The sequence below is a fragment of the Filicampus tigris genome, chromosome 10 (genome assembly GCF_054856515.1).
Source record: "Filicampus tigris isolate MCC_2025a chromosome 10, RoL_Ftig_1.0, whole genome shotgun sequence".
Classification (NCBI taxonomy): Eukaryota; Metazoa; Chordata; class Actinopteri; order Syngnathiformes; family Syngnathidae; genus Filicampus; species Filicampus tigris.
Genome location: NC_141226.1, coordinates 15,550,288 through 15,574,985, shown reverse-complemented (window position 1 = coordinate 15,574,985; position 24,698 = coordinate 15,550,288). Strand labels below are relative to the sequence as shown.

Sequence of the window (24,698 nt, the reverse complement as noted above, 5' to 3'; positions counted from 1 at the left end):
AGATGTACTCACGCAGGCTAGCCTCCCCTTGTAAAAAGTGAGCAGGGCATTTTGTTGGCTATTTAATCGGCACGGAGTGAAGCACAATTACAGATCTGTCACTGGGTCTTTCAAGGTTATTTGCTCAATCTACAAGAGCATATTTAGTCCATTAAACCCTCAAAAGCAGGAGAGGCGGATCATTTCCCCAGCATGTAGGGTTTGAGTGACTGAAGCTGCTGACATGTCATCAGTCTTTCTGCAGTATGACTGTGATTGGCAGCAAAGAAGAAGCATCCAGACAACGGTGCGCTTGCCGAGTTGACCCTGCTTTTAACCTGCTGGCACGACTCTTATCGTCACAACGCCTCCGCATACCCCCGGTCAAGCCTGACAACATTTACCCAGCACCTTGTGCGCCCCTCTTCTACATCAGTCTGTTCAGAAACATCTGCCCCTCTTCAATATCGCACTTTGACCCCTGCAGGCTAAAGATAAGTTAACCTTTCCTACCATGCTGACTAGCTACCAGCATGGTCTCTTTTTAGGACACGTGCAGTATCTGGGACTGAAGAAAAACAAAAAAAAAAGTTTGAAATACTTTTTCAATCGCACAAGTAGTCAAACGTGTGAACAAAACCACCGGTGTCTGCAGTACTGCTGTTTTTGCCCACATTCTACAAACCTTCTGACGGCACTAACCAGGGGATTGTCCAGCCCGACATCTCCAGCTGAAAGCCTATTTCCGGATTGTGTCGTTCGTTTATTTAGTTCGCACACTTCTCTGGAATGAGAGGCCATGGAAAACTAAGGGGTGGTGGTGTGGGCTAGGAAGTTGCGGAGGGAGAGAAAGAGGATGAAAAAAAAAAGAGGTATATTTACGTAAGAGTGCAAGACAAAGCTTGAAGAGAGCTGGATGGCCAGATACAAAAGCCAAACCTGTACTGAAATAGCACACTCAAGAATCTTAGCGGTCAACAGAAAGTGAAATACGATGAGGGGCTCAGCACAATGCGACATGAGCGGCTTTCTTGACTACTTGACGTTGAGTATTGCATTATCACATTTGCTTTGCAGCCTGTCGGCTTGTTTATCTGGCAGGGTATGCGAACATCCTATTACACGAGTACGTCGCTCCACTTAAAGCTGTTAGTGACCTGTTTGTTTACCTTGACATTTGCAGCACTGACAAAAAACTAACCCCTCTCTGACAGGCATAATTATCAAAAGTAGGTGGTAATAGAAGCTTAAGAGGCCTTTGACCTTCAAATGACATTCTTTATCCTCATTTGATGACAAAGATTGAACCCAAGCCGTAAGCTCATCTTTGTCTTGCCTCCGTGGGGTTTATAGGATGAACGTGGCAACAAGTTACGTTTGAGATGCCAAGCAATCTTATCAACTCCATTAAAATATCATTACCTTCATTTGTTTTGCTAGTGCGGGCACCCTGACACCATGCAATCTGTGCCTTGCTTGGCCACACATGAAACCTAAAATCAGCTTCGTTTGACTGCAGCACATTTGGCTGGCCTCACTGTGGTTGATTAACCTATGCAAGGGTGTGATAAAGTATCACTTCATGTGTACTGTCACAGTTTTATTCTATAATTGAATTGAAAGTTGAATTTACTCAATCTTATTTCGCCAAGTGGATGCACGAAATAAAATCATCTGGATCCAGATCATTAAGTATAGAGTATTTAAAAAATGTATATGTATACATATATGTATATGTATAGTCTACTGAAAGAAATGTATCTGGATCCATGCCTCTTTTCTAATAAAAGCTAACCTAGTAATTACCTAATCATATTACATAATTACCCCTTGATTTAGTTATTAGCATTTTCATGGCTTGCTTTGAATAGAGGTCAACGGAAAATTGTGGCCTGTGACGAAGAGGGTCGAATTTGGCCTGGGGACCTTGAATTTCAACTTGTGCTCTATATTATGAATGGATGCGACAAAACAAAATTAGGTTACAACTAGGGCTGTCAATTTAGCGCGCTATTCTCGGCGTTAATCCAACCCCCTTTTGACGCCGTCAATTTTTTTTATCGCGTGATTAAGGTTTCCATAGCAACCAGCGGCTGCATTGATTCAAAAAGAAAAAAGTTTTAGAGTAGAGGAGGCATTACATCTGCTTCAAAATCTTGACCATGAGGATGAATTGCTCGGCTGACACATGCACGGCTGAGTCCGCCTGCCCCGCGGTGATAGTCGTGACGTACGTTAAGTAAGTGTTCTTCCTTATTTTCGGAGGCCGTGCTATATGTATTTCATCTGGCATCTTCCTTGCTAAAGGGAACCGACACGGCAGGACAGTGTTTTGTTGCGTTGCAGACGTGAACAGCAGCGCTCCAATTCACCTCTCTCTCTCTCTCTCTCTCTCTCTCTCTCTCTCTCTCTCTCTCTCTCTCTCTCTCTCTCTCTCTCTCTCTCGCTCTCTCTCGTATTTCCTTCGCACAGGAAATGTGCCGTTCCAAATCAAAAAGGAATAAATACTTAAGCACAGTATACGTAAATAAATATATACTCACAAAACAATATTGCAGAATTTTAGAAAAATTATGAATACAAAATAATATGTATTTTTCTAACAGCACGACACACACGCAGCGCAAGAGCCGCATATGGGACAATCTCAGTGGTACACTAACTGTTTGTCATTCATTTATCCGACACAATTTACATTAAAATATATCCACAACAGAATTTTAATTAAAAAAAAAAAATGTTTATTAGACACTCGAGCAGCGAGTAATAATCTTTTTCGTCGTTCTAAAACCAAGCAGAGTTTGAGCAACAAGTCGCCCGATTGTGAACGTGCGCGCGTGTGTGTGTGCGTGTATGTGTGTGAGTTTGAAAGGGCTGGGGGGCTGTTTGCGTGAGTTGAATCCTGTGCTTGTTTTTTCAATTGAAGAGGGAGTCAACCCAAACATTTTTTTTTCCAGAATATGTTCTATGCAGGCCCCCTAGTTAAAACAAGGCATTCTTATTAATATTTTATTTGTGGAATATAAATTAAGTTGTAAAATCCATCCATTTTTTACCATCTCAGGGTCAGCCATTTTATCACATCTGTCGACTGAAAATGACATCACAGATGCCCCGAGGGCTCAAATAACGACCAATCATTGCTCAGTTTCAGAAAACAGGTGAGCTGTGATCGTTACCTGAGCCTTGAGCAACTGCGATATCATTTTCAGTCGAAAGACGTGACAAAATGGCCCCCTCCATTGATGAGGTGGATTAACTCTTATTCCACAAACGCAATATTTATCAGAATGGCTTCTTTCAACAAGTGGGCTTGCATGGAGCATATTCTTAAAAAATAATATGTTTGAGTTGACTTCACTTTTATAAAGTATTTGCATGAGAAAATCAATCCTCTTATATGTGTTAAGGGTATTAAGATTCAAGAAAATAATGTCACAGAAAAATAAAGGTTTTTTTTACAATAAATAAATATGCAATTAACTATGAGTTAACTATGAAAAAATGTGATTAATCACGATTAAACATTTGAATCGCTTGACAGCACTAGTTACAGCCAATTGTAGCATATCATGTATCAATTGTAGCAGATCATGTACTATAGTATAATACAGAAAATATTTTCATGCTGAATATCTTTTGTTCATTAGTGGACGATACATTTTATTCCCCTCAGAAATTGCCTACAAATGCAGAGAGATTGCTGAACTAACATCCAGTGGTAAAAGGCATAAGACTAGCAATGCTAGTGAATATGTCAAATATCAGAGTAAAGAAGATAGGACATGAGGATAGCAAATATGCACGACATATCACATAGGCCGTGAATAGCATAGGGATGACTTTAGGATCTGAAGCATCAGCCATAATTTTTTCAGGTTTCTCCTCTCTTGAACCGAATTGTTCAGTATTGAGCGAAAGGTGAAAAGCCAGACAGAAATTAGAGTTAAAAGTTATAACAACAAATGTAATCGGTATTTTGGAACAAAATATATTCTGGTACAAACAGTGCAATACAAGCAGGATATAAATACGTTGTGTGGAAGAAAGTGATGGTTAAAAAAACGTTTTAGAGATACGGAAGATGAGAACAGGGTGACTTTTAGTTCATCCCCGAATTCATATCAAGGGAACAGTTTATTATTATGGTAGCTTGAGTGATAATGTTTGGCTAAATCGAATGGCTAAACAGGGGTAGAGGAATCGCACAATATTTGATTTGGTAGTTTGAATTCAACAAAAAAAAATGACAATCGTGCTAAGGTTGCTCTTTGGCCGCTGCTGTTGATTCACAATCTTGTCAGCAGTCCCCGACAAGTCAGGGACAACGTGAAGTCAAACTGATAATGGTTTCTTAACCGTCTGGGACATACATTGCTACCCAGCGTTGAAGCGCCAAGGTAAATCCCAATGCTAAAGATGAGACGGCTTGTTCTGGTTGCGGTCCAAGGCTGTCTCCTTCATGCAGGTACCAACGCTGCTATCGTTGTGCAGGAGTCTTTGTACTCTCCACGTATTGTTATGGCTCCACTGTGAGTGCTTAACACATGTTGAAATAACTTCCTTAAGACCTATGTAAGCAAATACCACTTAAAGTATTTGTATGGCCGCGCATGAGAGTGCATGCGTAAGGAAGGGCACGACTTGCGTGCAGGACAGCGGTGCTTTGTTTTGTCAGCAAAATGTCAATCTGTCTCTGTGAGGTTATCCCATATGATCTCCCTAAATGCACATGGCTTGGTAGCCCATCTGGTTGGCAGTCGAGAGCTCCCCCTCCCCAAACACCCACCGCCACCACCACTCACCCTGGTCTGGAGGTCTTGCCTTTTCTACCTCCCACTGAGAGGATATGAAAAAGCAGACAAAGCTTTCCATTCTCTTCTTTTACTGTCAGATTTTTGGATCAGGGTAATCCTGAAATGGCAGCAACACGTGCACGGCGGTTTGGTTGCTCCCTAACAACTGACTTGAGACGCAAACAATGTGACAAATCTTACTGGAAACGGACATTCAGATGAATTTTGCCAGCACACGCACACTCACAGCCCTGGCAACTTCCCAGCATCCCTAAAACCTACACAAAAAAAAATCGACTGTACACCGCGCCTAAATGGCCTTGGGCTCCCTTAAACTATTCAGCATGTGCAAGTGAAAAATGCATCTTGGAAGAGCACAAGCCTTTAAGAAGTGCAAAACTAGCCTGGCGCAACGATACACACATCAGCCCTCTGGACAAGTTTGGCACCCACACCAGTAACTGTAGGCCAAAACTCATGTTGCGTGCTAACTCCCTCCCTCCCCCCCATCCCCTCACGCTATCCCGCACTGCAATTATATGCATGCTCCCACCCAAACATGCAAGAATAGGCCTTCTCAGTCAACAGACAAAACGAGTCATTCTGTCCTTTAACCATGACATCATGACTATTTAACTCCGGCGAGAAATTCAAGCTTAATTTAACTTTTGTCGAGAGAGGGGAAAAAAGTGGTGTGTGTTAAAGTGGCAGAACGCAGCGGTGGTGTGAACAGACACTTCTACGTTTCAAGGACAGTACTAAAAAGTAGCCATTCTGTGTCGCATTTTCATTTACAATAGGGCTGCAGCTATCGAATGTTTTGGTATTCGGATATCCTATTGAAAATGTTATTGAATAATCGGGTATTCGTAGAAAATAAAATTTCTTGGTTATAAGTACTGAACACAAAAAAACACATTACCACTTAATAATGAATGACCAGCTGGTTTTCATTTTTAGATATTCCACATTTTATACTTGAATTTAAACTATGCGTAGCAGAACGCTTTCCTTTCTAGAAACATTCGTGAAATTTTAGACAAAACTATCTCCATGTGCATAGATGTTGGACTCGAAGTGACGTCAGAACAACAGTAGCTATTTGCAGGCTAAAAATACACAAGTGAGTAAACCTGGCTTGTTAAAAAGTGATCATTTGGAACAGCAACTGTATCAGGCTGTCAGCTTCAAAGTGTGCTGAGTCATTTACGTTTAATACACTGCCTTTGAAAAGTTGCGTAATCCGACAGCTCTCGCCAGCCTATATGAGGCACTTGAGCGGTGCTAGCGCTTGCTAGCGCTGCTACCACACTGGTAACGGGTGCCATACAATACGGTGTCAGCTTGATTGTCATTTTTTAGCGCCCTTGATTTGTGATTCAACCTTATTTCAGGACGTCATAAGTCAGTTTGTGATGGCAAAAGGCCCCAAACAGAGTCAAGTCAGCCACGCGACACGTTGTCGGGAACAACTTCAGAATAAAAGCTTACCTATAAGGTTTATTTTGAAGTTGACTTTCTTACCGCATAGGTGGAGTGTTACTGTCATGCATAGCATAAAAAGTTGTTGCTGTGGTGAATTTGACTACTACTTCTTGGCAGTGCACACGTAAATAAGCACGTACTCGAGAAAAAAATGTCTCGAGACTTTTTTTAATGGAGGTACCCGAATTACTCAAGGAATCGTTCCAGCCCTAATGTACAGTACATACATACACATTACATTAAGAGATAGATTAAAAAAATATAGGAGGGCTGTTTTTTCAACTACAGTATTGCAAGGAAAGGATCTGGAGAAAAATGGGAAGACTTTCTAGGGGTCCCAAGCATGTTGTAAGAACCCGCCCGGTCGACACGGTAGTTACTAGTTATAAACATTTTGCACAGACATATTGTAGACCATTTGTGTTATCATAGAGTGTCAGAAATGATTTTGTTTTATGATCATACTCTCCGCCAATTGAGCCAGCCAAGAACACGAATTTGCTTATAGTGGGAAATGGCTCTGCAGTTTCGAGAAGTTTCATGGTGTTATTGCAGGAGCGGCATCTATCAAACTGCTGACAGCTTTTGTGTCAAGCACACCTCACTCTCCAAATCTGCCTCGCAACAGAGTCCTCTCCTCTGTCCTTGCGGCTGCTCTGGGAGGGGTCCTCAATAGTGGGTGAGTACTTGCGTGTGTCTGCATGTATATGATAGAACTGAACCAATGACAGGAACCTTAGCCCAGCCCAGTCCTCGCAACAAAGATGCGGGTGGGTTTCATTGCAGACCCCTCTCACTCTCCCCCACGCTCATAAATAACCATACGGACTCTCTGCCCTGGCCAGGGGGAGAAAAGAGCCATTTAGGCAGCTCCTCTCCTCTCATGCCTTGTAACTGACCTTTTATAAGGGTCATTCGGTAGAACCACCACCCCCCTGACATACTCACCCCCACCTCCCGACACACACCTCTCGTTCTCTCCTTGCTGACACACCGGCCTGAATCATCGGAACGCTAGAACCGTGGAGAGAAGCCACTTAGCAAGCTTGTGGCATTGTGGAGGGGCCTTTAAGACCCAGGAGGCTGAAATCTTTACAAGATCAGTCCCGGAGCATGTGCGATGGCAGCACGGGTCAGAGGTGAAGGTCACAATATGGGAGGAGGGGAATAAATCCTGTATCATGAACAACAATGGATGCAATCCCCACTGACAATGATGCCATTGTGGGCTATTGGTTGCTTAGTGTGTCCTGGAGCTGTGCCTAATAGAGTTATAGTGCTTATGTGATGGCTGCGTAGCGAGGAGCGTAGTGTCCTTTTATATGAAGGAGGCAACTGCCTAAGAGCTTGAAAAGAGGTCTCAGCGCCTTCTTGGTTTCTGCGTGAAAGCCCGGTTAAGTGTGTGTGTGTGTGTGTGCGTGTGCGTGTCTGTGCACAGACATCGGTGAGGGGGCACCACACGACTCCTGTTTCTTAAGACTAACAAGACGCATTGGTGTTTCATGTGCTGACCACAAAATAAATGCTGTTATGTCAGCACATCTTAGGGAATTGTGTCTTCTTTTTGGTCTAAGCACTGCCATCCATCCATCCATTTTCTACCACTTTACCACTGACTTTGGGCAGAAGGCAGACTACAAGGCAATCGCGGGGAACATGTAGAGACAGAGAACGATTTCAACTCACGTTTAAACTGTCACGGACACATTTATTCGGATTAAAAGCCTGATCGGAATAAAAATGCTTCATGCACACACACCATTCGGAATATTCTGACCCGATCAAACAGGAAAAATATACAAAATAACGCTAACGTTTCAAGTAGAACTGGACAGAGCGAGGTTTTGTTGACATGGAAGTCGCAAAGGCTTCTTCTTCTTCTACTATTTCCGGTATATTTGGTCAATCTGCGCATGTCAAAATAAATTGTTACAATCGAAAGTGTGATGCAAGAGCACACAAATCCTCATCGAATCAATATTTTTAGTGTCCATGAAAACAGTGCAGCCGCTGGTAATTTTAATCCAAACTCCGTTCGGATTAAAGAAATTTTGACCCTGTAAATGTAGCCATTGACACCATTTTTGGTAATTAACTTAAAACTGACAAAAGTAAGACTAAATAAAATTTTGCGGGAAAGTAACTTATGAAAATCAGCCATTGTTTTTTTTTTTTTGTGGTTCAATAGGATAATTTTAAAAACAAACAACTGTAATTAAAATGTCTTGAACAAAAATGATGGAGGTACAAAAGACGAGAGGCAATCACTGACATCAAACAATTTCTGTAACTCACAATCAGACCGGTGCACCTGACTCACTCCTTGTGAGCAAATTGCTCCAGCTGGTTTTGAAGCGCACCTTCTATAGACTGCATGTTTCGGTGCCTCCCACATTTAAAAATCTTAAGATCAGGACTCATCCAAGACCATTTCTAAATGATTCATGTAGTTTCATTTTTGTTCTCCGCCATTCTTGAGTGCTTTTGCTTTGCATTTTGGAAAATTATGTTGGGAAATCCATCACCTGTGACTGAGAACTGACTTTTTACATAAACACAGGGCATTTTTCTCTAGAATGCCTTGATTGTCTTGAGAATCCATTGCACCATGCACTGATTTTTTTCGAGAAAAAAAAACATAAAAAAACCATAACTGAGTCTTTCCATGTTTCACTGTCACTGTTGTTTTTTCTTTCTTCAGACCCTCTTGCTGTTAAGTGACCGTTCCAACCATGGCATCAGTTTTCACTGCTCTACTTGCTTACGTATAACAGTAAGTGTAGTGACACTTTTGACGAGAAATTGTACAAAAATCAAAATGTCACCTTTGACTGTAACTAAAGTGTAAAAGGGCATTACTGGAAAGACAAACTCATTCAGCATCTCGTGAATGTTTGCTTCTTGAACTCTGAACGCTCAGTCCTTCATTTGGCACACCACTTAGTGGAAGTCAAAGCAAACATTTTATTTCAAGAATATGTTCTATGCAGGCCCACTAGTTGAAAGAGGTCATTCTGATAAATATTTCTTTTGTGGAATAAGTGTTAATCCACTCGTTTTTAGCCATCTCTGGGGGGGGGCATTTTGTCTTCTGTCAACTGAAAATGACATCAACTGCTCACAACGACCAATCGCGGCTCAGATTCAGAAAACAGGTCAGCCTTGATTGGTCGTTGTGAGCAGTTGTGATGTCATTTTCAGTCGACAGAAGACAAAAGGGCCGACCCCCGAGATGGCTAAAAACGAGTGCATTTTGCTGCTTAATTTATATTCCACAAACGCAAAATCAATCAGAATGCCGTGTTTCAACTAGTGGGCTTGCTGGGACCATATTCTTGAAAAAAATATGTTTGTGTTGACTTCCGCTTTAAAACGAGATGTGGCAAAGTCTTCAGGAGGAAGTTAGAACAGCGGACCCTCATACCACGACATAACTCAGAAATGGACTGTAGCTGGTAACGTGGTGGCCTGCCACGAGTTCCTCTGTTGTCACCTCCGCTTGTAAGTTTAGGCTGTGGCAGAAAGGAGTGATAAATTATGAGCGGCGGCTATGACCGCTGCATGCTCAACTAACACGGAGGACAGAAGCAGCATGAGTTGACCAACAGAGTCAGACAGCAGGAACGTTTGGAAAAAGTGTAAATCACTTTTTTCTGATGCTCAAATGTGACATTCCCTACACCAAACATTGGTTTTCTGTTTATTTTTTTCTGACTTGTTGGCTTCTCTATGACCTCCTTAAAAGAACAAGCTATGTTTCCCAGGGCCCAGCTATTTGAAGCTCATAGTTTTGGTCATCTAAGGTTTTCAGCTCCATTCAGACACTGTCCCCACTTACATTTCCACAATGACAAGATCCTGGGGGCCAGACCATAGCCGTCCTACACTCTGCCCACAGTTGAGTTGCCTCTGGCAGGACTACTGCATGCTTTGTGTGCTGGTTCTGGCCACCAACCAGGGAAACCCCACAGTCTCTCCATGGTGAATGCCGAACACTCTGCCAAGACCATTATGCATCCCTTCAATGGCCGTGAATAGCGGCACACTACAGTACAGCAGATTGTTAAGATGTGCGATTCACCCTGGGCCACATTGTGAGACCATGACACATATACAAACACTGGTGAACTACACTAATCCCTGATATGGTTTCTCAGTGTTGTGTCTTTTGATGATAGACAACAAACAAAGCAAATCCAGATAAAATGTGCCCTACATTGAAAGCTACAGAAATATGAAAACAGTCGATGACTGATGTTCCTTGACACAGTTAGTGGGCTAAAGCTAAACAAGCATTACTCCAAAAAGCCAAGAGATTACGATGAAAATTTGGTGGCAGCAGGAAGCCTATCACGTGCACATTTAACACTCTTACGTGGGGATTAATGTTCATAATTTCCCGACAGCGTTAACAAACAATATCCAACCGCACAGAATCGAGTAACTCTATAGTGAACAAAATTGTCACACGACACAATTTCATTTTCAAATGATCTTAATGAAGAGCTAGTTCTGATAGACAACTTTTTCAGTAATATATCTTCTGACTATTTCTTTCCTATTGTTATTTCTTGGTTTCCAAGGTTCATTTGCATATTGCAGTTGTGGGTATCGAGATGAGTCACACCAGCCAGCAGGTAGCGGGCTGGCCTCTTGTGTTAATCTTACGATTAGTCCGCACTGATCCCATCAGGACTGCCTAGATCTGTGGTGAAGAGCCTAACGGTTTATCCCAAAAGTGATCTGCCGCTAACCCTAACCACAAGCATGCACAAATGGGCACGCGAGCGAATACAAATCGAGGAATATTCCGGCTGCTTTAAATACTGTTTGTAGGGGTGGCATATCTCTAGAGATCATCATGCCATGCGTGGCTGTCCTCGCTTGACGTATCTGGAGCACCGACACTGTTGTGCGGTAAAGAGTGTAGTGGTAGTGAAATGTGTCACACAGGTCAGACCCAGAAGTTAAGGGGGCAAGCAGTGTGCCCTTCTGACACAGGAGGGTGGGGGGACGGGTTAGCTGCCAAATGACATGCTGTGACAGGCTTCAAGACTTCTCAAAGTGGGAACGGCATGGAAGGCACAAAAGCAAACACTAACGCATTGTATTTGTGCCCAAATGTTCACACATACACACACACATCCTCACAAACACATTTGTCCAACACGCAGCAACACCTGCTGCATTTGATTACCGACAAGCAGTACGCTGTAATATCTAATAATAAATAAACGTGCCATTAGTCTAGAAATTTAATATGTGCACAACATTTGAGTGGTAAAGATACCTTTATAAAGGTTTAATGTGTGTGCTTGTTTGATCCACCTGCGAAAATGTGAGCGTGAAACTCCAGTATGTGTATCCCTGAGACTTGTCCGCTAATATTTTCCATTCAAGCCAGTTAGTTTAGAAAGTTTCATGGACACTGGACACAGGCAAGAATCATCTTACTGATGGGAAAAAAGGAATGCTAGAGGCAATTACCTCCCTGACTCTATGTCCTTGGGTCAAAAGGGGGACCAGCCATGAATGCACGGACACCAACAGAGACAGACCTCTGACCACGCAGACCTTGTTTCACTCTCCCTGCGGCCACAAACATCAGCTGGGGGAAGAGGCCCTGGTTGCTTAAATTTGTAATTCTGTGTCATGAGAGAACAACAATGTACATGACATGAACACATATAATACATTAATGCTAATATGCTGGTAAAAGTCATTGTTTCCAGGTACTCTTTTCACCTCACGGTAGACTCTGCCACTTGTTTGTTCAGCTGAATGATCTCAGCGATAATTACAAGTGGTCTCAAACGCACACACACATGCGCAAACGTTGACAATTTTGCTGCTGAACGTGTTTGACAAGCTCAACAAGAATATAACACACTCTCAAGAACTACGTAGGTGACACCATCACCACTGAGACAAAAGAGCTAAATGAAATGCTTCCTGGATGCTTGAAGAAAAGATGAAACAATAGCTGTTTAGTTATACTAACAACGTGTATAACATGATGCCATCTTAATGCTATCTATACAGTATTTTGAGACAAATTTAAAATGACAGCTAGCATCGGTAATTCGTTGTTTTGAGTGTTAAAACACAGAACATTAAAATAATATTTTATATCAAATGATTCGAACACACGTATTACGTTTTTTATCTTTCATTCATGCCATGCAAGCCATTTTCAGCTGCTTCAGTGCAGCTTGAGAGGAACTGAATGAAAAGGCCTGGAACGTACCATTCCAGTCTCGGGGTAAGATTCATTCTAAAACGACATAGCCGTTCGAAAAATAAAATTAACTTTGACATATTGCAGTTGAGGTTTTATAATTGATTCTGACTACCACAAACAAATATAAAAACGAGTGTTGCGTGTGGTTGAGAAGCATGAGTGGAAAATAACCCCCCTACCGTGACAGCGGGTTGGACCCGTCCAAGACGATGTTAGAACTGCCCTTTAAAGTCGCTGGACTTCCTAGGCGAAGTAAAGGCGAGCTGAGTGCACTGTACTGTAAGAAGGTGCAGGCTGACGATTCGCATATCTATCAAGTCCGCAGACTTCTTCTATTTGGACTTTGGGTCGCTTTCTGTTACCAGGGTATTCGAGGAGATTTTCTTTTGGTCGAATTAATTTTAGGACGTGCAGGCTCATTTGAAGTAGCTGAAATTAGGCTCAGCAGCGAAGGAACAAAGGTGCAATTTTTTTCTTTCTTTTTTTGTTTTGTTTTCTTTTTTACTTTGCGACAACGACAGCAAACTGGACTACTCTTGTGATACGGGAATGATTTATCCTCCTGAAGGTTTATTCTACATCGAGATGGATCCAGCACCACCAGGTAACACTAACTACTGCAGCCATTGTCTGTCTTTAGGGGGCTTAAAATCGCCTGTCAGCTCCCGTTCACTTGGTTATTGGCTTTAATTGTGTCGTGTGACAAGAATGTTCAGGTTGACATGTTCCAAATATATGTAGTTGTTTGAGTAAAACGTTCGAATGGTCATGTCGTGGGGTAGCCTGCGCCTCCTCGGTGCGATTGCCCAGGCATGCATAGCGCAATTCGCTTGCCAATTACGTAATACCTCAGCGGACCAGGCGCAGTGGTTCGCCTCTTTTCTTTTGTCCCAGCGCGTATGACTAATTCACGACAAGCAACGCCGTTGAGTCTCGCCGAACCCTCATAAACCGTGCGAGGACCTAATGGACACCCATTACAAAGCACGGGGAACATTTTGAAGGAAATATGGTGCGTCAACTGATACTGCATGAAACGACCGCTTTGTTCTCCTCTGCAGCCAGCCGTGCTTAATTAGTGCTAGCTCGCAAAGTAGGCTAGAGACGAGCGGGCTAGACGACCCATCTCATGCCGTCATTGCCATGGGGCGACAGGTCCCATTTTTTTCTATGCACATTTGTCTTTTTCCTCATTGTATGACATTGTACTCGACGTTTTAGTTATCTATTTATTGACAACTTGCAAAACTTGGTCATGAACGCTGCTGCGCCATAATTGTTGACGCGCATACTCAGGAGGACTTGAGCTAAAAACGACATTGCCACCAATGCTACGACATAATGACACGGCATCTAAACGATCCATGACATGACTGTCCCTGTAAGTAATGCCTTTGAAGGAGTCCGTTTACAAACAGGCTTTATCATGATGAATTCGTTTCTTTAGTTCAGGGTTAATGACTTGGCTCTGACTCTGTTCTATGCTGCTGGCTGGTACGCGGGTTTTGGAATCCACATAATTTTCTTGGCAGGGAACAAAAAGGGGAAGGTGTTCAGGTTTAATTTTGCAGGAGCAGCAGCAGCAGCTTTTGGTTTTCAGCCTGCCAAATAACTGCTGCTGCTGCACCTGACTTTTGTTTATTTTAAGGTCAGAAAAAGAGAGCGGATGGTGGGTGAAACCCACATTTTTCTCCTCTTACAGGCAGCTCTTGTCGTCTGCCCAACTGCCCCATGAAAGGCACTTTTGTCCTGACGTGAAATATATCGCCCCTCACCTTCTCTTGATGCGGTTTGCCCTCCTTTTTCATCCTTAGGAAAACGCTTAAGATTTTTGGCCAACTTAGATGTTCTTTTCCTTGAAGTCTGTTGGAAAACTTGAGGATTTGCATTTTTGCAAGACTGCAGTAATTAAATCAAGATGGGTCATGAAGTTCAAAATGTAATTTAGTTCTGACTTCTCCATTTAAGCATAATTGGTCAATAAACTAAAAGACAGTGCTCAAACTGTAGAGTATTATGTGGTTAAGGCGAGACCGCGACGATGGCATCATGCTGTGACGAACTTGTTGCATTTGTCACGTATTCGCAGATTAGCCTGAAATATTATTTCCAGCCCCCAAAATGAAATTCGTGTTGCAGTTAGAAAATACACTACCTACCACAATAGTGGGCAACTGCCAAATAATACACAAATTCGTGATTAAGTCATAACACAAGCTCGTGCAACAACTCCCCCTTGGGTGTCAGTCATGATTTGGCATGTGACATCTTTTGGAAACATGCCTGGGCTTGTCCCTGACAAGCCACCAGGCAAGGCTGTGACTCTGGGTAGGAGGTGTGGGGTGATCTCTTTTTATAATCTTTGAGACATTTTAGACCAACATGTATATTTTTTAAACGGATACAGCTCTTTCTAAGAATCATCCTAATCCTTGACTTTCTCTCATTTCTGTCCCGACCAGCCCTCCCTCCTAGGTCAACAAAGCCAATGTCTTCCGCCATGAACAATAACTGCCTTTCCCCACAGTCCAACTCACTACAGGATGCTGAATGGTACTGGGGAGATGTAACCAGGTAAAAGAAAAGCTGATGAATTAAACATGTCTCCTTGTATTGCTTGGTAATTCACTGTTTAAATGTGTCTTCATGTTTAATCTGTTAACTGATTTTCCTTTAGGGATGAGGTAAACGAGAAGCTCCGTGACACACCTGACGGTTCCTTCCTGGTACGTGACGCATCCACAAAGCTGCAGGGAGACTTTACACTGACGTTAAGGTAAAATTAATTGAGAAAAATGTCAGAGAAGTGCTTCATAAATGGTTTTGTTTGCTATTTTACACAAAATTAAGCGACAAATTGTGTTTCACAGGAAAGACGGCCATAATAAACTGATCAAGATTTACCACCGTGATGGGAAGTATGGCTTCTCGGACCCACTCACGTTCTCTTCAGTGGTGGAGCTTATTTGGCACTATCAGCACCATCCATTAGTGGAGTACAACGCCACACTGGACCTGATGCTCACGCATCCAGTGTCTCGCTTCCAACAGGTTAGTCTGCAAATGCAAACACAATTGGGAGGAATTTTGTATTTCTCTGTATTCATTGTTGTAATCTTTTTTTCCCCCTTATTATTACAATTCAGTAATACAGTAGTTGCTTTGTATTTCTTAATGAACTTTTTGCTGTTTTATTAGTAGAAATGACATTTTAACTGCCCCTGACCAGTGACTGTGCATGAGTGTTTGCTCGCGGTGTGTTTTGTAACTGCAATTACTACTACTGATTCCAGTATTTTCAACAGGATTTATAAAGTAAATGCCTAACCTTTATAAACCGGATTTCTTTTCACATCAGGCGAAGGAGAACAGTGTTGATGTCGCCGGAAGAAAGCTCAAAGAGGTCCATTGTCAGTATCAGGAGAAATCGAAGGAGTTTGATCGCCTTTATGAAGCCTTCACTAAGACTTCGCAGGTAATAACTGAAGTTGAAATGACCTGGTGGTCTTAAATGTCTGAGCGAAAATCAATCAACTTTACAAGTGTCCTCTAAATGGATGAATTCTCTGGCGTTAGGAGATCCAGATGAAACAAACGGCAATCGAGGCATTCAACGAGACAATGATGATCTTTGAAGAACAGTGTCGGGAACAGGAGCGCTACGGGGAAGAATTTGAGAGGAACAATCAATCCGAGGGAGCCGACAAAGATCTCGAGAGGTGTGCTACAATGTCCGATTCTCAAAACGAACCCTTTTCGAGTGGATGAGATGACTAATATTCATTCTATTAAGATTTGCATCATAATTCTGAAATGTTTCTCAAAGCTTTTACTTCCTTTCTGTAGCTTTCTGATAAACTACGAGAAGCTGAAGTGCCGTCTCAGCGATATTTATGACAGCAAGATCCATCTGGAGGAAGACTTACGAAGCCAGGTGGAGGACTACAGAGAGACAGACAGAAAGATGAACAGTCTGCGGCCGGATCTAATCCAACTGCGCAACATCAGAGACCAGTATCTCAAGTGAGTATGCCGAGATAGAAAAGTGTCGTCATAACTTGAACTGAATTTCTAATGTTCAATTTCTTTGATTGGCTTTCCACACGCAGCTGGCTCAATCACAAAGGCGTACGGCAGAAACGCATAAACGACTGGCTCGGGATACTAAAAGACAGCCTTGACGAGTACGTATTACCCGAAGTGTTCAAAGAAATTGGCGTCGGAAACGTGGAAAATCTGTAAATGGGATGCAGTTGAATACAAAGTTAACTTTTTTTTTTTGTTTGTTTGTTTGTTTTCTCAGTACATACGTGTTGAAAGGAGACGAGAAAAATTTACCACATCAGGATGAGGCAAGTTGGTTTGTCGGTGAAATGAGCAGGACACAGGCCGAGGAGATGCTTCAGGGGAAAGATCCCGGCACTTTTTTAATCCGTGAGAGCAGCAAGCAAGGCTGCTTCGCCTGCTCTGTCGTGTGAGTTTCTCCAGCGATAACTTGACAATGAATCAACTCCTGATATTCCCGTGCGGCGCTCATTGATGTCTGGCTTTATCTGTTTGTCAATCACAGAGTAAACGAAGAAGTGAAGCACTGCATGATCTACAGCACGCCGCACGGCTACGGCTTTGCTGAGCCGTACGACGTCCATTGCTCACTGAAAGACCTTGTCCTGCATTACCGCTCGCACTCCTTAGTGCAGCACAACGACGCCCTGGATGTTAGGCTGTCTCATCCCGTACACGCCAAAGCGACCGCAATGCCTTCGCAACACGCAGAGGAGCACAAACTATTACAGACTCCCAAACAGACAGTGAGGCTCCCGCCGGCCGCTCCAGAAATGTAACCCAACTGAGATTTATATAAAGGACATGTTTACTGTATCTTGCGGGGGAACGACTGCATCGAGGTGCATTGTAGAAATGTTGCACTAAAGTGATTCCATCAGTTTCTGTGAATGCAATTTCGCAGATTGAAGTGGGACCGGAACTTGAATGTCAGCTTCTGTTATTTTAGTTTTTCGAGAGACTGTTTAAGTGTTTCCGAAAAGAAATTGTACTTCATATATTGTTGTTCGTTTGTTGGACGTTATTTTTGGTGGAGATGTTGACAACCGCTGAATTGCTCCCCAACAGCAGATTGACGCATCTTGGCTTGACTTCTACAATCTGAGCTGACGTTGCCCGAGATTTTGCCTAAAACGGAATCGGCGATGAAAAGTGATCAATAGGTTACATAATCATATTAGATTACTACTACTTAGTGCATTGGTGCGGAGAAAATGGTGCTGTACACAGGCTGTTTCTGTCATCCTGGTTTGGTGGACCAAACCTCTTTCTGGGTAAATACCACTTGTGAATATGTGAAAAATTGTGGTGCATCTTGACAATTTGCCCCATTCATACAGTGGATATTATGTAGCATTAACATTCTATAGAAAACTATTATAAAATCATACTCAATGTTATACCCATTGACCAAAGCACTTGATAGAGAGCAAAAATACATGCCTGTTTTGCCCAATCAATGCATTTGGGCAAGCCAAGGGCAATTATCTACACCTGCTGATGTGCTGATGAAAACATAATCTGAAGTACTGTATGTTATATTCTGTTACTCGAAGAAGTATAAGCTTTTTGTATTCTATATTTTTTCTACAAACATGCCACAAGATGAAAGCTTGAAGAAAGTGCAATCCAACAGTATTTCTATTGTTGCAATGTGTCACCGTGGTGTGATGGTTGTGCTGTTATGAATGGTTGACATGCGCCACAAAAATGCACTCTTTGGTGGTGTCGGTAAGATATGGCCTCCGATGTTCACTGAAACAGTAAGCGGTCCGGAAGTATCCTTGCCTCCATTACTTGAATTGTGGCATCGCTAGAGCTATGAATGTGTTTAATGACATGCAGCCTACATAACTAATGGCGCAAGAAATCTGTTTAACTTGGCACATTTCCACCCCCAAGTTTGTGAAACAGAAACTCTATACTGAGAAATTAAAATGTGTTTCTGGGGTTCCTACTTGGGATGAGGCCTATTTGGCCTCATACAGTATAAAAAAAAAAACTCCAGATGAGGATGGAGGAAATGCCTTGGGTGAAGCTGAGCAATGTGAGATCCTGACCTTTTTCTTGCTGAAAGACAATAAACTGATGAGGGTTTTGTCATCTTATACTATTTGTACTGTTTTTTTTCACAGTCCATTGCTCAAAGAAGGCATACTTGACTAAATTCTGTTTTATGTTAGAATATCTCTAATCAAAACATGCTAATAGATCATTAGTACTTAGGCGGCATTAGGTGGATTCCTCATCTCCAAAGCCTTTCAGAAAATCCCCCAAAAATGAACTGTTGAACTATAATTGCATCATGAATAGCAAAAATGTAACACTTCACATTGGGCAATTTGAAAAGTAAACCGATAGGCTATGGGGACTGATCAGTAGGATTGATTTGTTAAAAAAAAAAAAAAAAAAAAGAAATTCACCATATTTGGACATATGAGGTTTTGGCCCATTGGCAGCGGTTTGTATCTTATATAGCCATTGCATTCCAATGAGCTTTGTCCTGGGTTCAGCTGACATAAGACGCCACAGGAGGACATACTGTGGACAGATGGAAGAGAGAGGAAGTGACAAAGACAATAGCAGGATGTGCTGTGGAACTTGTTGCCCTGCCCGGTATGTCCGCATTATCTCACTCAATGAAAATCTAGTTCATATTAAGCATGAAATCATTTCATTTCAGGGTAGAAGAAAATATCATGTAAATGAAATAGTTTCTAAACATTAGCATGTACTCCGAAGCCTCGATTTAATTTGCAGACGTTTATCACACACAACACTATGGTGTAGAAAAAAAAAAAAGAAATGTCTTCTAAAATAAACCTAAGTGCAATCAGTTCATAAGCACTTGTATAAACACTGATATATAGAACCACTGATTAGAGCAGTGTCCCCAGTTGACACCGCTGTGACCAAGAACAACATGCGGCCTCTTTCAGCCTTCACATAAGGTCCACATTAGGCAGGGATTATTAAGGTGAAGAGGGCAGGGATGTACTCGAGGAGAGCCTCGGTTCCAGGCCATGGATTATTTACCCATACCTGTGTCAGCATAGAGCTGGTGGAAAGGTCCCATGAAGAGGACCACTCAGACGGGCCCCCTTACTGTAAAAGAAAATGAGAGAGAGGACACAAGTGTGGGGTAGACAGGAGGAACTTTTTTTAATGTAAAGAATCATGTGAATGTAGTACTTTGAGGGAGGTTACATTGGGCCCTTGCACATTTCCTGCAACCTGAAATATTCCCCAAACCTGGCTACTTCCCAGAGTAACTTGCTTACACAGCAGTTAAACTAACACAACTAAATCTCTTTTTCCTTCCTCAAACTACCTCCCTCCCGACGTAAAAAGCCAGCCCCCACGCCCTTTTCCTTTCAAAAATTATACACACATACTCCTCCTCTATTTCCTTCGTCCTTCATTTTCATTCTAGATTTCATTTAGCACACACACATTAACTCGACCGTGTACTGAAGTTGTCCATTTAAACAAGTCCGAACTGAGGGAGCAATAGGAGGAATTAGTTTTGTTGTCACACTTCGAATGAAGAGTGGAGGGACCATTAAATGACTTAGAGGCTTTCAGGAAAATAGGTTTAGGCATTCAGCGCGGCCACGTCCAATCACGTCACTCCTCCTCTCTGTCTCCGTCCGATTCCTCCACGTTCAGGCCAGACTCTCAGCCAATGGGAAGCCGAGGACGTGAAGCGTGTCATCCAATCCGGAGCCAGTTGCTATGTTGAAGGAAGAATTGATAAAGTGGATAGTGGGATTTTTTTTAACCACCTCATTTTATTAGCTCATGATATAGCTGGCTCATAGGCTGAGAGCTAGAAGCGTTGTTGCTTACCTGTCCAAGCAACGAGTAAACTGCAGATTTAGACACACGCTTCACATTACTCAGATTCTACTCTCACAACAACACGGCATAGTTATACACTTCAGACGGTTTCTGTTTGGCTGTAGGCTGTATACTCCGTGTTGAGGACAAACAGAGGTGATTTTAAATAAAAGTCCCTCTTCTTTTTAGTTATATTATGCAGGTTTGCAAATTATTTAAAATATTACATTTTTTTCCACTCCAAACATTATTTTAAAAGAAAATAGGCAAGTTCTCAAAAGACTTAAAATGGTACTGCATTTGACAATACTGTACACAAAATATTGGGGACGGATTTAACTCTTTATTTAATTGATCAAATTTGGTCCGCTTGAATGAAGATACTATAGAACAGTTTCAAGATGATAAGAATTTTGAATAGAATTATTAACAATGATTTAACAAGGCAGGAAATACATAATTATCAATAAAATGCAACATTTTATTTCTCTCTATATTTACCTGTTAACATTTTCAAATGATAATTTAATTTCTATAACATTCTAAGGAAATCGCAATGTCCCATCCCCGGAGAGCTATTTTTAGAAGAGGCTTCAGGGCCACTCATGGAGTCCTTGGGGGCTCCCTAGGGTCCTGTGGTTTCCATGTTGGTGGCCTTTGCTTAAAACATGCTTTACAAACATTTAGAGATAGATAGAAAGATAGATAGAAGTGGTAAAAGTACTCAATAAAGTGAAAAAAAAGCGAAGTAAAGTAAAAGTAGAAGTATTGGTTGCAATCATTCATTTCTTTTAAATGAATAAATACAGACTCTAATATTGTATGCACTTCAGTACAAAGGTTAAAATTATTCGTTTTTGTCTATTATATACAATACTTGGCGGCACAGTATAGATGAGTGGCAGCTCACGTTTCTGATCTTCTCTCGTGTTCCAGAAAAACTTGCTTCTTAGGTTAAAAGTAAAAAGTTGTTCAGAAAATAAATACTGATATACATACAGTATGTACCTGAAAAATCTACTTACATTCAGTAACAAAGTATTTGCACTAAAAAAAAGCAAAGATAAAAGCTGTTTATTTTGGACCACCATGTTTGGGTAAGAGCTTCACATCACACTGATTAAAGATGACACTAAATCAGCTACAAGGGACTAATTTAGCAGTGCCAATTCATTCCATTTAAATCCGCTCATTATATTGCGTTTGCCCACCAAGCTTATTTATTGTCAATATTGTGCATTCCCCGCTATCGAGCATGCTAAATATCATCATCACTGCTTGACATGCTAAAGCCACATGAGCGAAGGTCCATAAAAGACACAGCGTGAAAGAGAAGACACGAGGATAGGCTTGTCTGAGGCAAAAAACAAATCCGCAATTCAAGGGCTGCACTAGGACCCATGGTTTCCTTAGAATGCCTGTTCTTCATTTATTTACCAAGACATTTTGGACAATTCTACGCTTCCAGCATTGCGGGGAGAGTTTGTGGAAGGGCCCTCCCTGTCCTTTCCAGTATGAGTATGTGCTGACTCCACTGTGACAAAAAGAGGTACATAAAGGCATGGTTGGATCACTTTGGCCGTCACAGAGCCCACACTCTTGTTCAACCCCAGTGACCTTTAACCTTTTGAATGAATGGACAAAAATTCCCACACTACATAATTGTCCTCTGAGTAGAAGCTGTTACAGCTGTAGCGAAGGGACCAATCCCCCCGCCCCCAACCCCCCCTCCAACTAATCTGTTTGCTAATGTTCATCTTTGAGATTGATTAGAAAAAGATCAAGTGCCCATGGTCCAGTATCGCAGGACTGTCAGTTGGAAGTACTGTACACTCTTTTCTTTGCATGGTGACCTCTTTTGTAATTGCTGCTTAATGTATCAACAATTAGTCCCAACAACACAGTGTATGAGCCTAATGATGTTGCTAAAACCTCACAGCATGTAATTACTTTTCAACAAACTCTAATCTATTTTCTGTTCCCATAAAAGAAATCTCATGATGTTTTCAATCCTGGTGGAGAGGCGAGACAAAGTCTCACCAAAGGCCAGGGATCCAACAGAAAGCTAGACACGCTGCGTTTTTATAAAGAATGATAATTATGGTGACCACTTTCCATAGAATGGCCCTCACACTATTTCTTTTTTTCTTCCAACCTCATGAGATTCTGCGAGCAAGTCTTTCTTTCCCCCATCAACACATTAGCGATCACATGGTGATGGTGACACGAAGATCAGTGGAAATAATGATTGCAACCATGAAAAATAAGCAGTCACACATGGGGGGGATGTTAAAAAAAGGCATTTTAAATATAAATATTCAGTTGGATGGATCACATTCAAAAACACAAGAAAAATGAAAGTCACTGGTAATCCCAAAATTATTTCTGACCTTGTATTCATATTTAATGAGTATGAACAAATGTTGTTTTTCGCCATTCAAAACCTGAATATGTTTCAATATTATTATGTACAACATACAGGCATGCGTATTCCTTGGCCACAATATATTGTATCTCTTGTTTGATTGAATAGAAGCCTTGTGGCACATTACATAGAAACAACTCTTAAATTGCAGAAACAGCACTAATCACCTCCTAACTGCTAAAAATAATATGATTAAAACACCCAGCATCTCAACCTTGTGTATATGCATTCATACTCAATTGAGGTTGATTAGAGGGTGAGGGAGGCATTCATTTTTCAATGCTGTCTGATCAGCACGGAAACCAGAAGGACACTTAGACTAAGCCCATATAGTTTAATCAAGACAGTGAAATGAAATAAAACAAAATGCAGTAGGCTGTCCTGTCATTGGGAAAACTGCTAACCAATGCTAAAAGTTAATTATAGCCTAATAATCATAAACCTGACCATACTAACTGACATAACATAATTACATGATTTAAATGTACATTTGACACTCTGACTGCATGGAGACACTCAAGTAAGCTTTTACATCTCTCTGTTTTCTATGGCCCCTTGGGATGAATAAATATTTCGGAATCTGAATATGATAGAGTGTTTTCTTAGTAGGGCTGCGGGTGAGCTGGAGCCTTTTTCAAATGACTTGGGGCAAGAGGCAGGTTACAACCGGGACTACTCACCACACTGTATAACAGTAATTTAAGGTGGAACAACTTTAAGTATAAATTTGTTGACATTTATGGCCAAACTGTTAGTTAGCACAACAAAGCAATGAAGTTGTTTGCTCCAAAACAATTTGCTGAGTTGTTTTTTATGAATATCTTTAAGTTGGTGCACAATACAAGGGACAACTATTGCTGTAAACTCTTATTTCTTTATGAAACGCGGGAAAGCCAATTTTCACAATAGCGAAACTTAAAATATTTTGTTTAATTGCCCAACTTCAAATTTGATCCACGTTTGTTGCCTTGAAATTTTGATTTCACTCAAGTTTTTTATTTTTTTATTGTTTTTATTTTTATTTTTTACAGTGAGCTGATCGCAGAACATATAGACAAACAAGTATTCACTCCCACATTCACACCTATGGACACATTACAGACTTCATTTATTTAACCTGCATGTTTTTATACTGCGGGAAAAAGCTGGAGTGCTTGGAAGTTATTCACACAAGCATGGGGAGAATATGAACACTCCACACTAAGGCCTCACATCGGATTTTAATCTTCAAAAAGTTGCTTCTGTGATTAGAGTGCTCAGATGCTGAGTCTCAAAAACACAGGCCATTAACAATAACCTCCATTTGTTTTGTGTACCTTTCAAGCACTGTTTTAGTTCCATCTAATATTTCCAGTGCTGAGCACACAAGCCGTATGGTACGGACCGGCTCTCTGTGGAACAATGTATGAGCAGGGGCAGAAGCTACATGGTGGCCTGGGAGTGCCAAGCCCACACCTGGGTAAAATTTTTATTTCATGAAAATTTGACTGTGGGTAGTGTGATAAATAATTATGATAAACCGCCACCTTTCACTGAGGTGTTGTGTCACCCACAATTATGGCCCTGCACATGAGGGAATCGGGTAACACAAGTGCCAAATCTGCCGTGTTTGTCAACTCACGTTCATTACACTACACTTATGCGACATCGTTCTCGTCTTATAAATGACTTGTTGTTTTGTGACAACTTCAAATTGTTGTGAAGTGTGAATGTGAGTGTGAATGGTAGTTTGTCTGTTATGTGCCCTATGATTGGCTGGTGACTATTCCCAGGGTGTCAGCGGGGCTAGGCTCCAGCTCACCTGTAACCTTAATGAGGATGGATAAACATTTTAAATAATGGATGGCTGTTTTGTGAATGTCATTAT

General features: G+C 41.5%; 1 protein-coding gene across 2 annotated transcripts; it reads left to right on the top strand.

Moving 5' to 3' along the window:
- The first annotated feature begins 12,736 nt into the window (after positions 1-12,736).
- LOC147141031 (phosphatidylinositol 3-kinase regulatory subunit gamma-like) lies at positions 12,737-18,674 on the top strand. Of its 2 annotated transcripts, none has more exons than XM_086042395.1 (10): positions 12,737-13,105; positions 14,964-15,075; positions 15,179-15,277; positions 15,372-15,552; positions 15,860-15,976; positions 16,078-16,220; positions 16,348-16,524; positions 16,611-16,685; positions 16,805-16,975; positions 17,072-18,674. In XM_086042395.1, the coding sequence occupies exons 1-10, from the start codon at positions 13,051-13,053 to the stop codon at positions 17,343-17,345; spliced, it is 1,404 nt and encodes a 467-aa protein (XP_085898521.1). In that variant the 5' UTR covers positions 12,737-13,050; the 3' UTR covers positions 17,346-18,674. The 2 variants fall into 2 exon arrangements, with proteins under 2 accessions (XP_085898521.1, XP_085898522.1); XM_086042396.1 differs by lacking the exon at positions 12,737-13,105 and adding an exon at positions 13,275-13,513.
- The last annotated feature ends 6,024 nt before the right edge of the window (positions 18,675-24,698 follow it).

Coding starts and splice junctions, on each gene's coding strand:
- LOC147141031 (XM_086042395.1), top strand. CDS start 13,051: ATGATTTATCCTCCTGAAGGTTTATTCTACATCGAGATGGATCCAGCA. Junction 16,525..16,610: donor ATCAGAGACCAGTATCTCAA/GTGAGTATGCCG, acceptor TTCCACACGCAG/CTGGCTCAATCACAAAGGCG. Junction 16,686..16,804: donor CTAAAAGACAGCCTTGACGA/GTACGTATTACC, acceptor TTGTTTTCTCAG/TACATACGTGTTGAAAGGAG.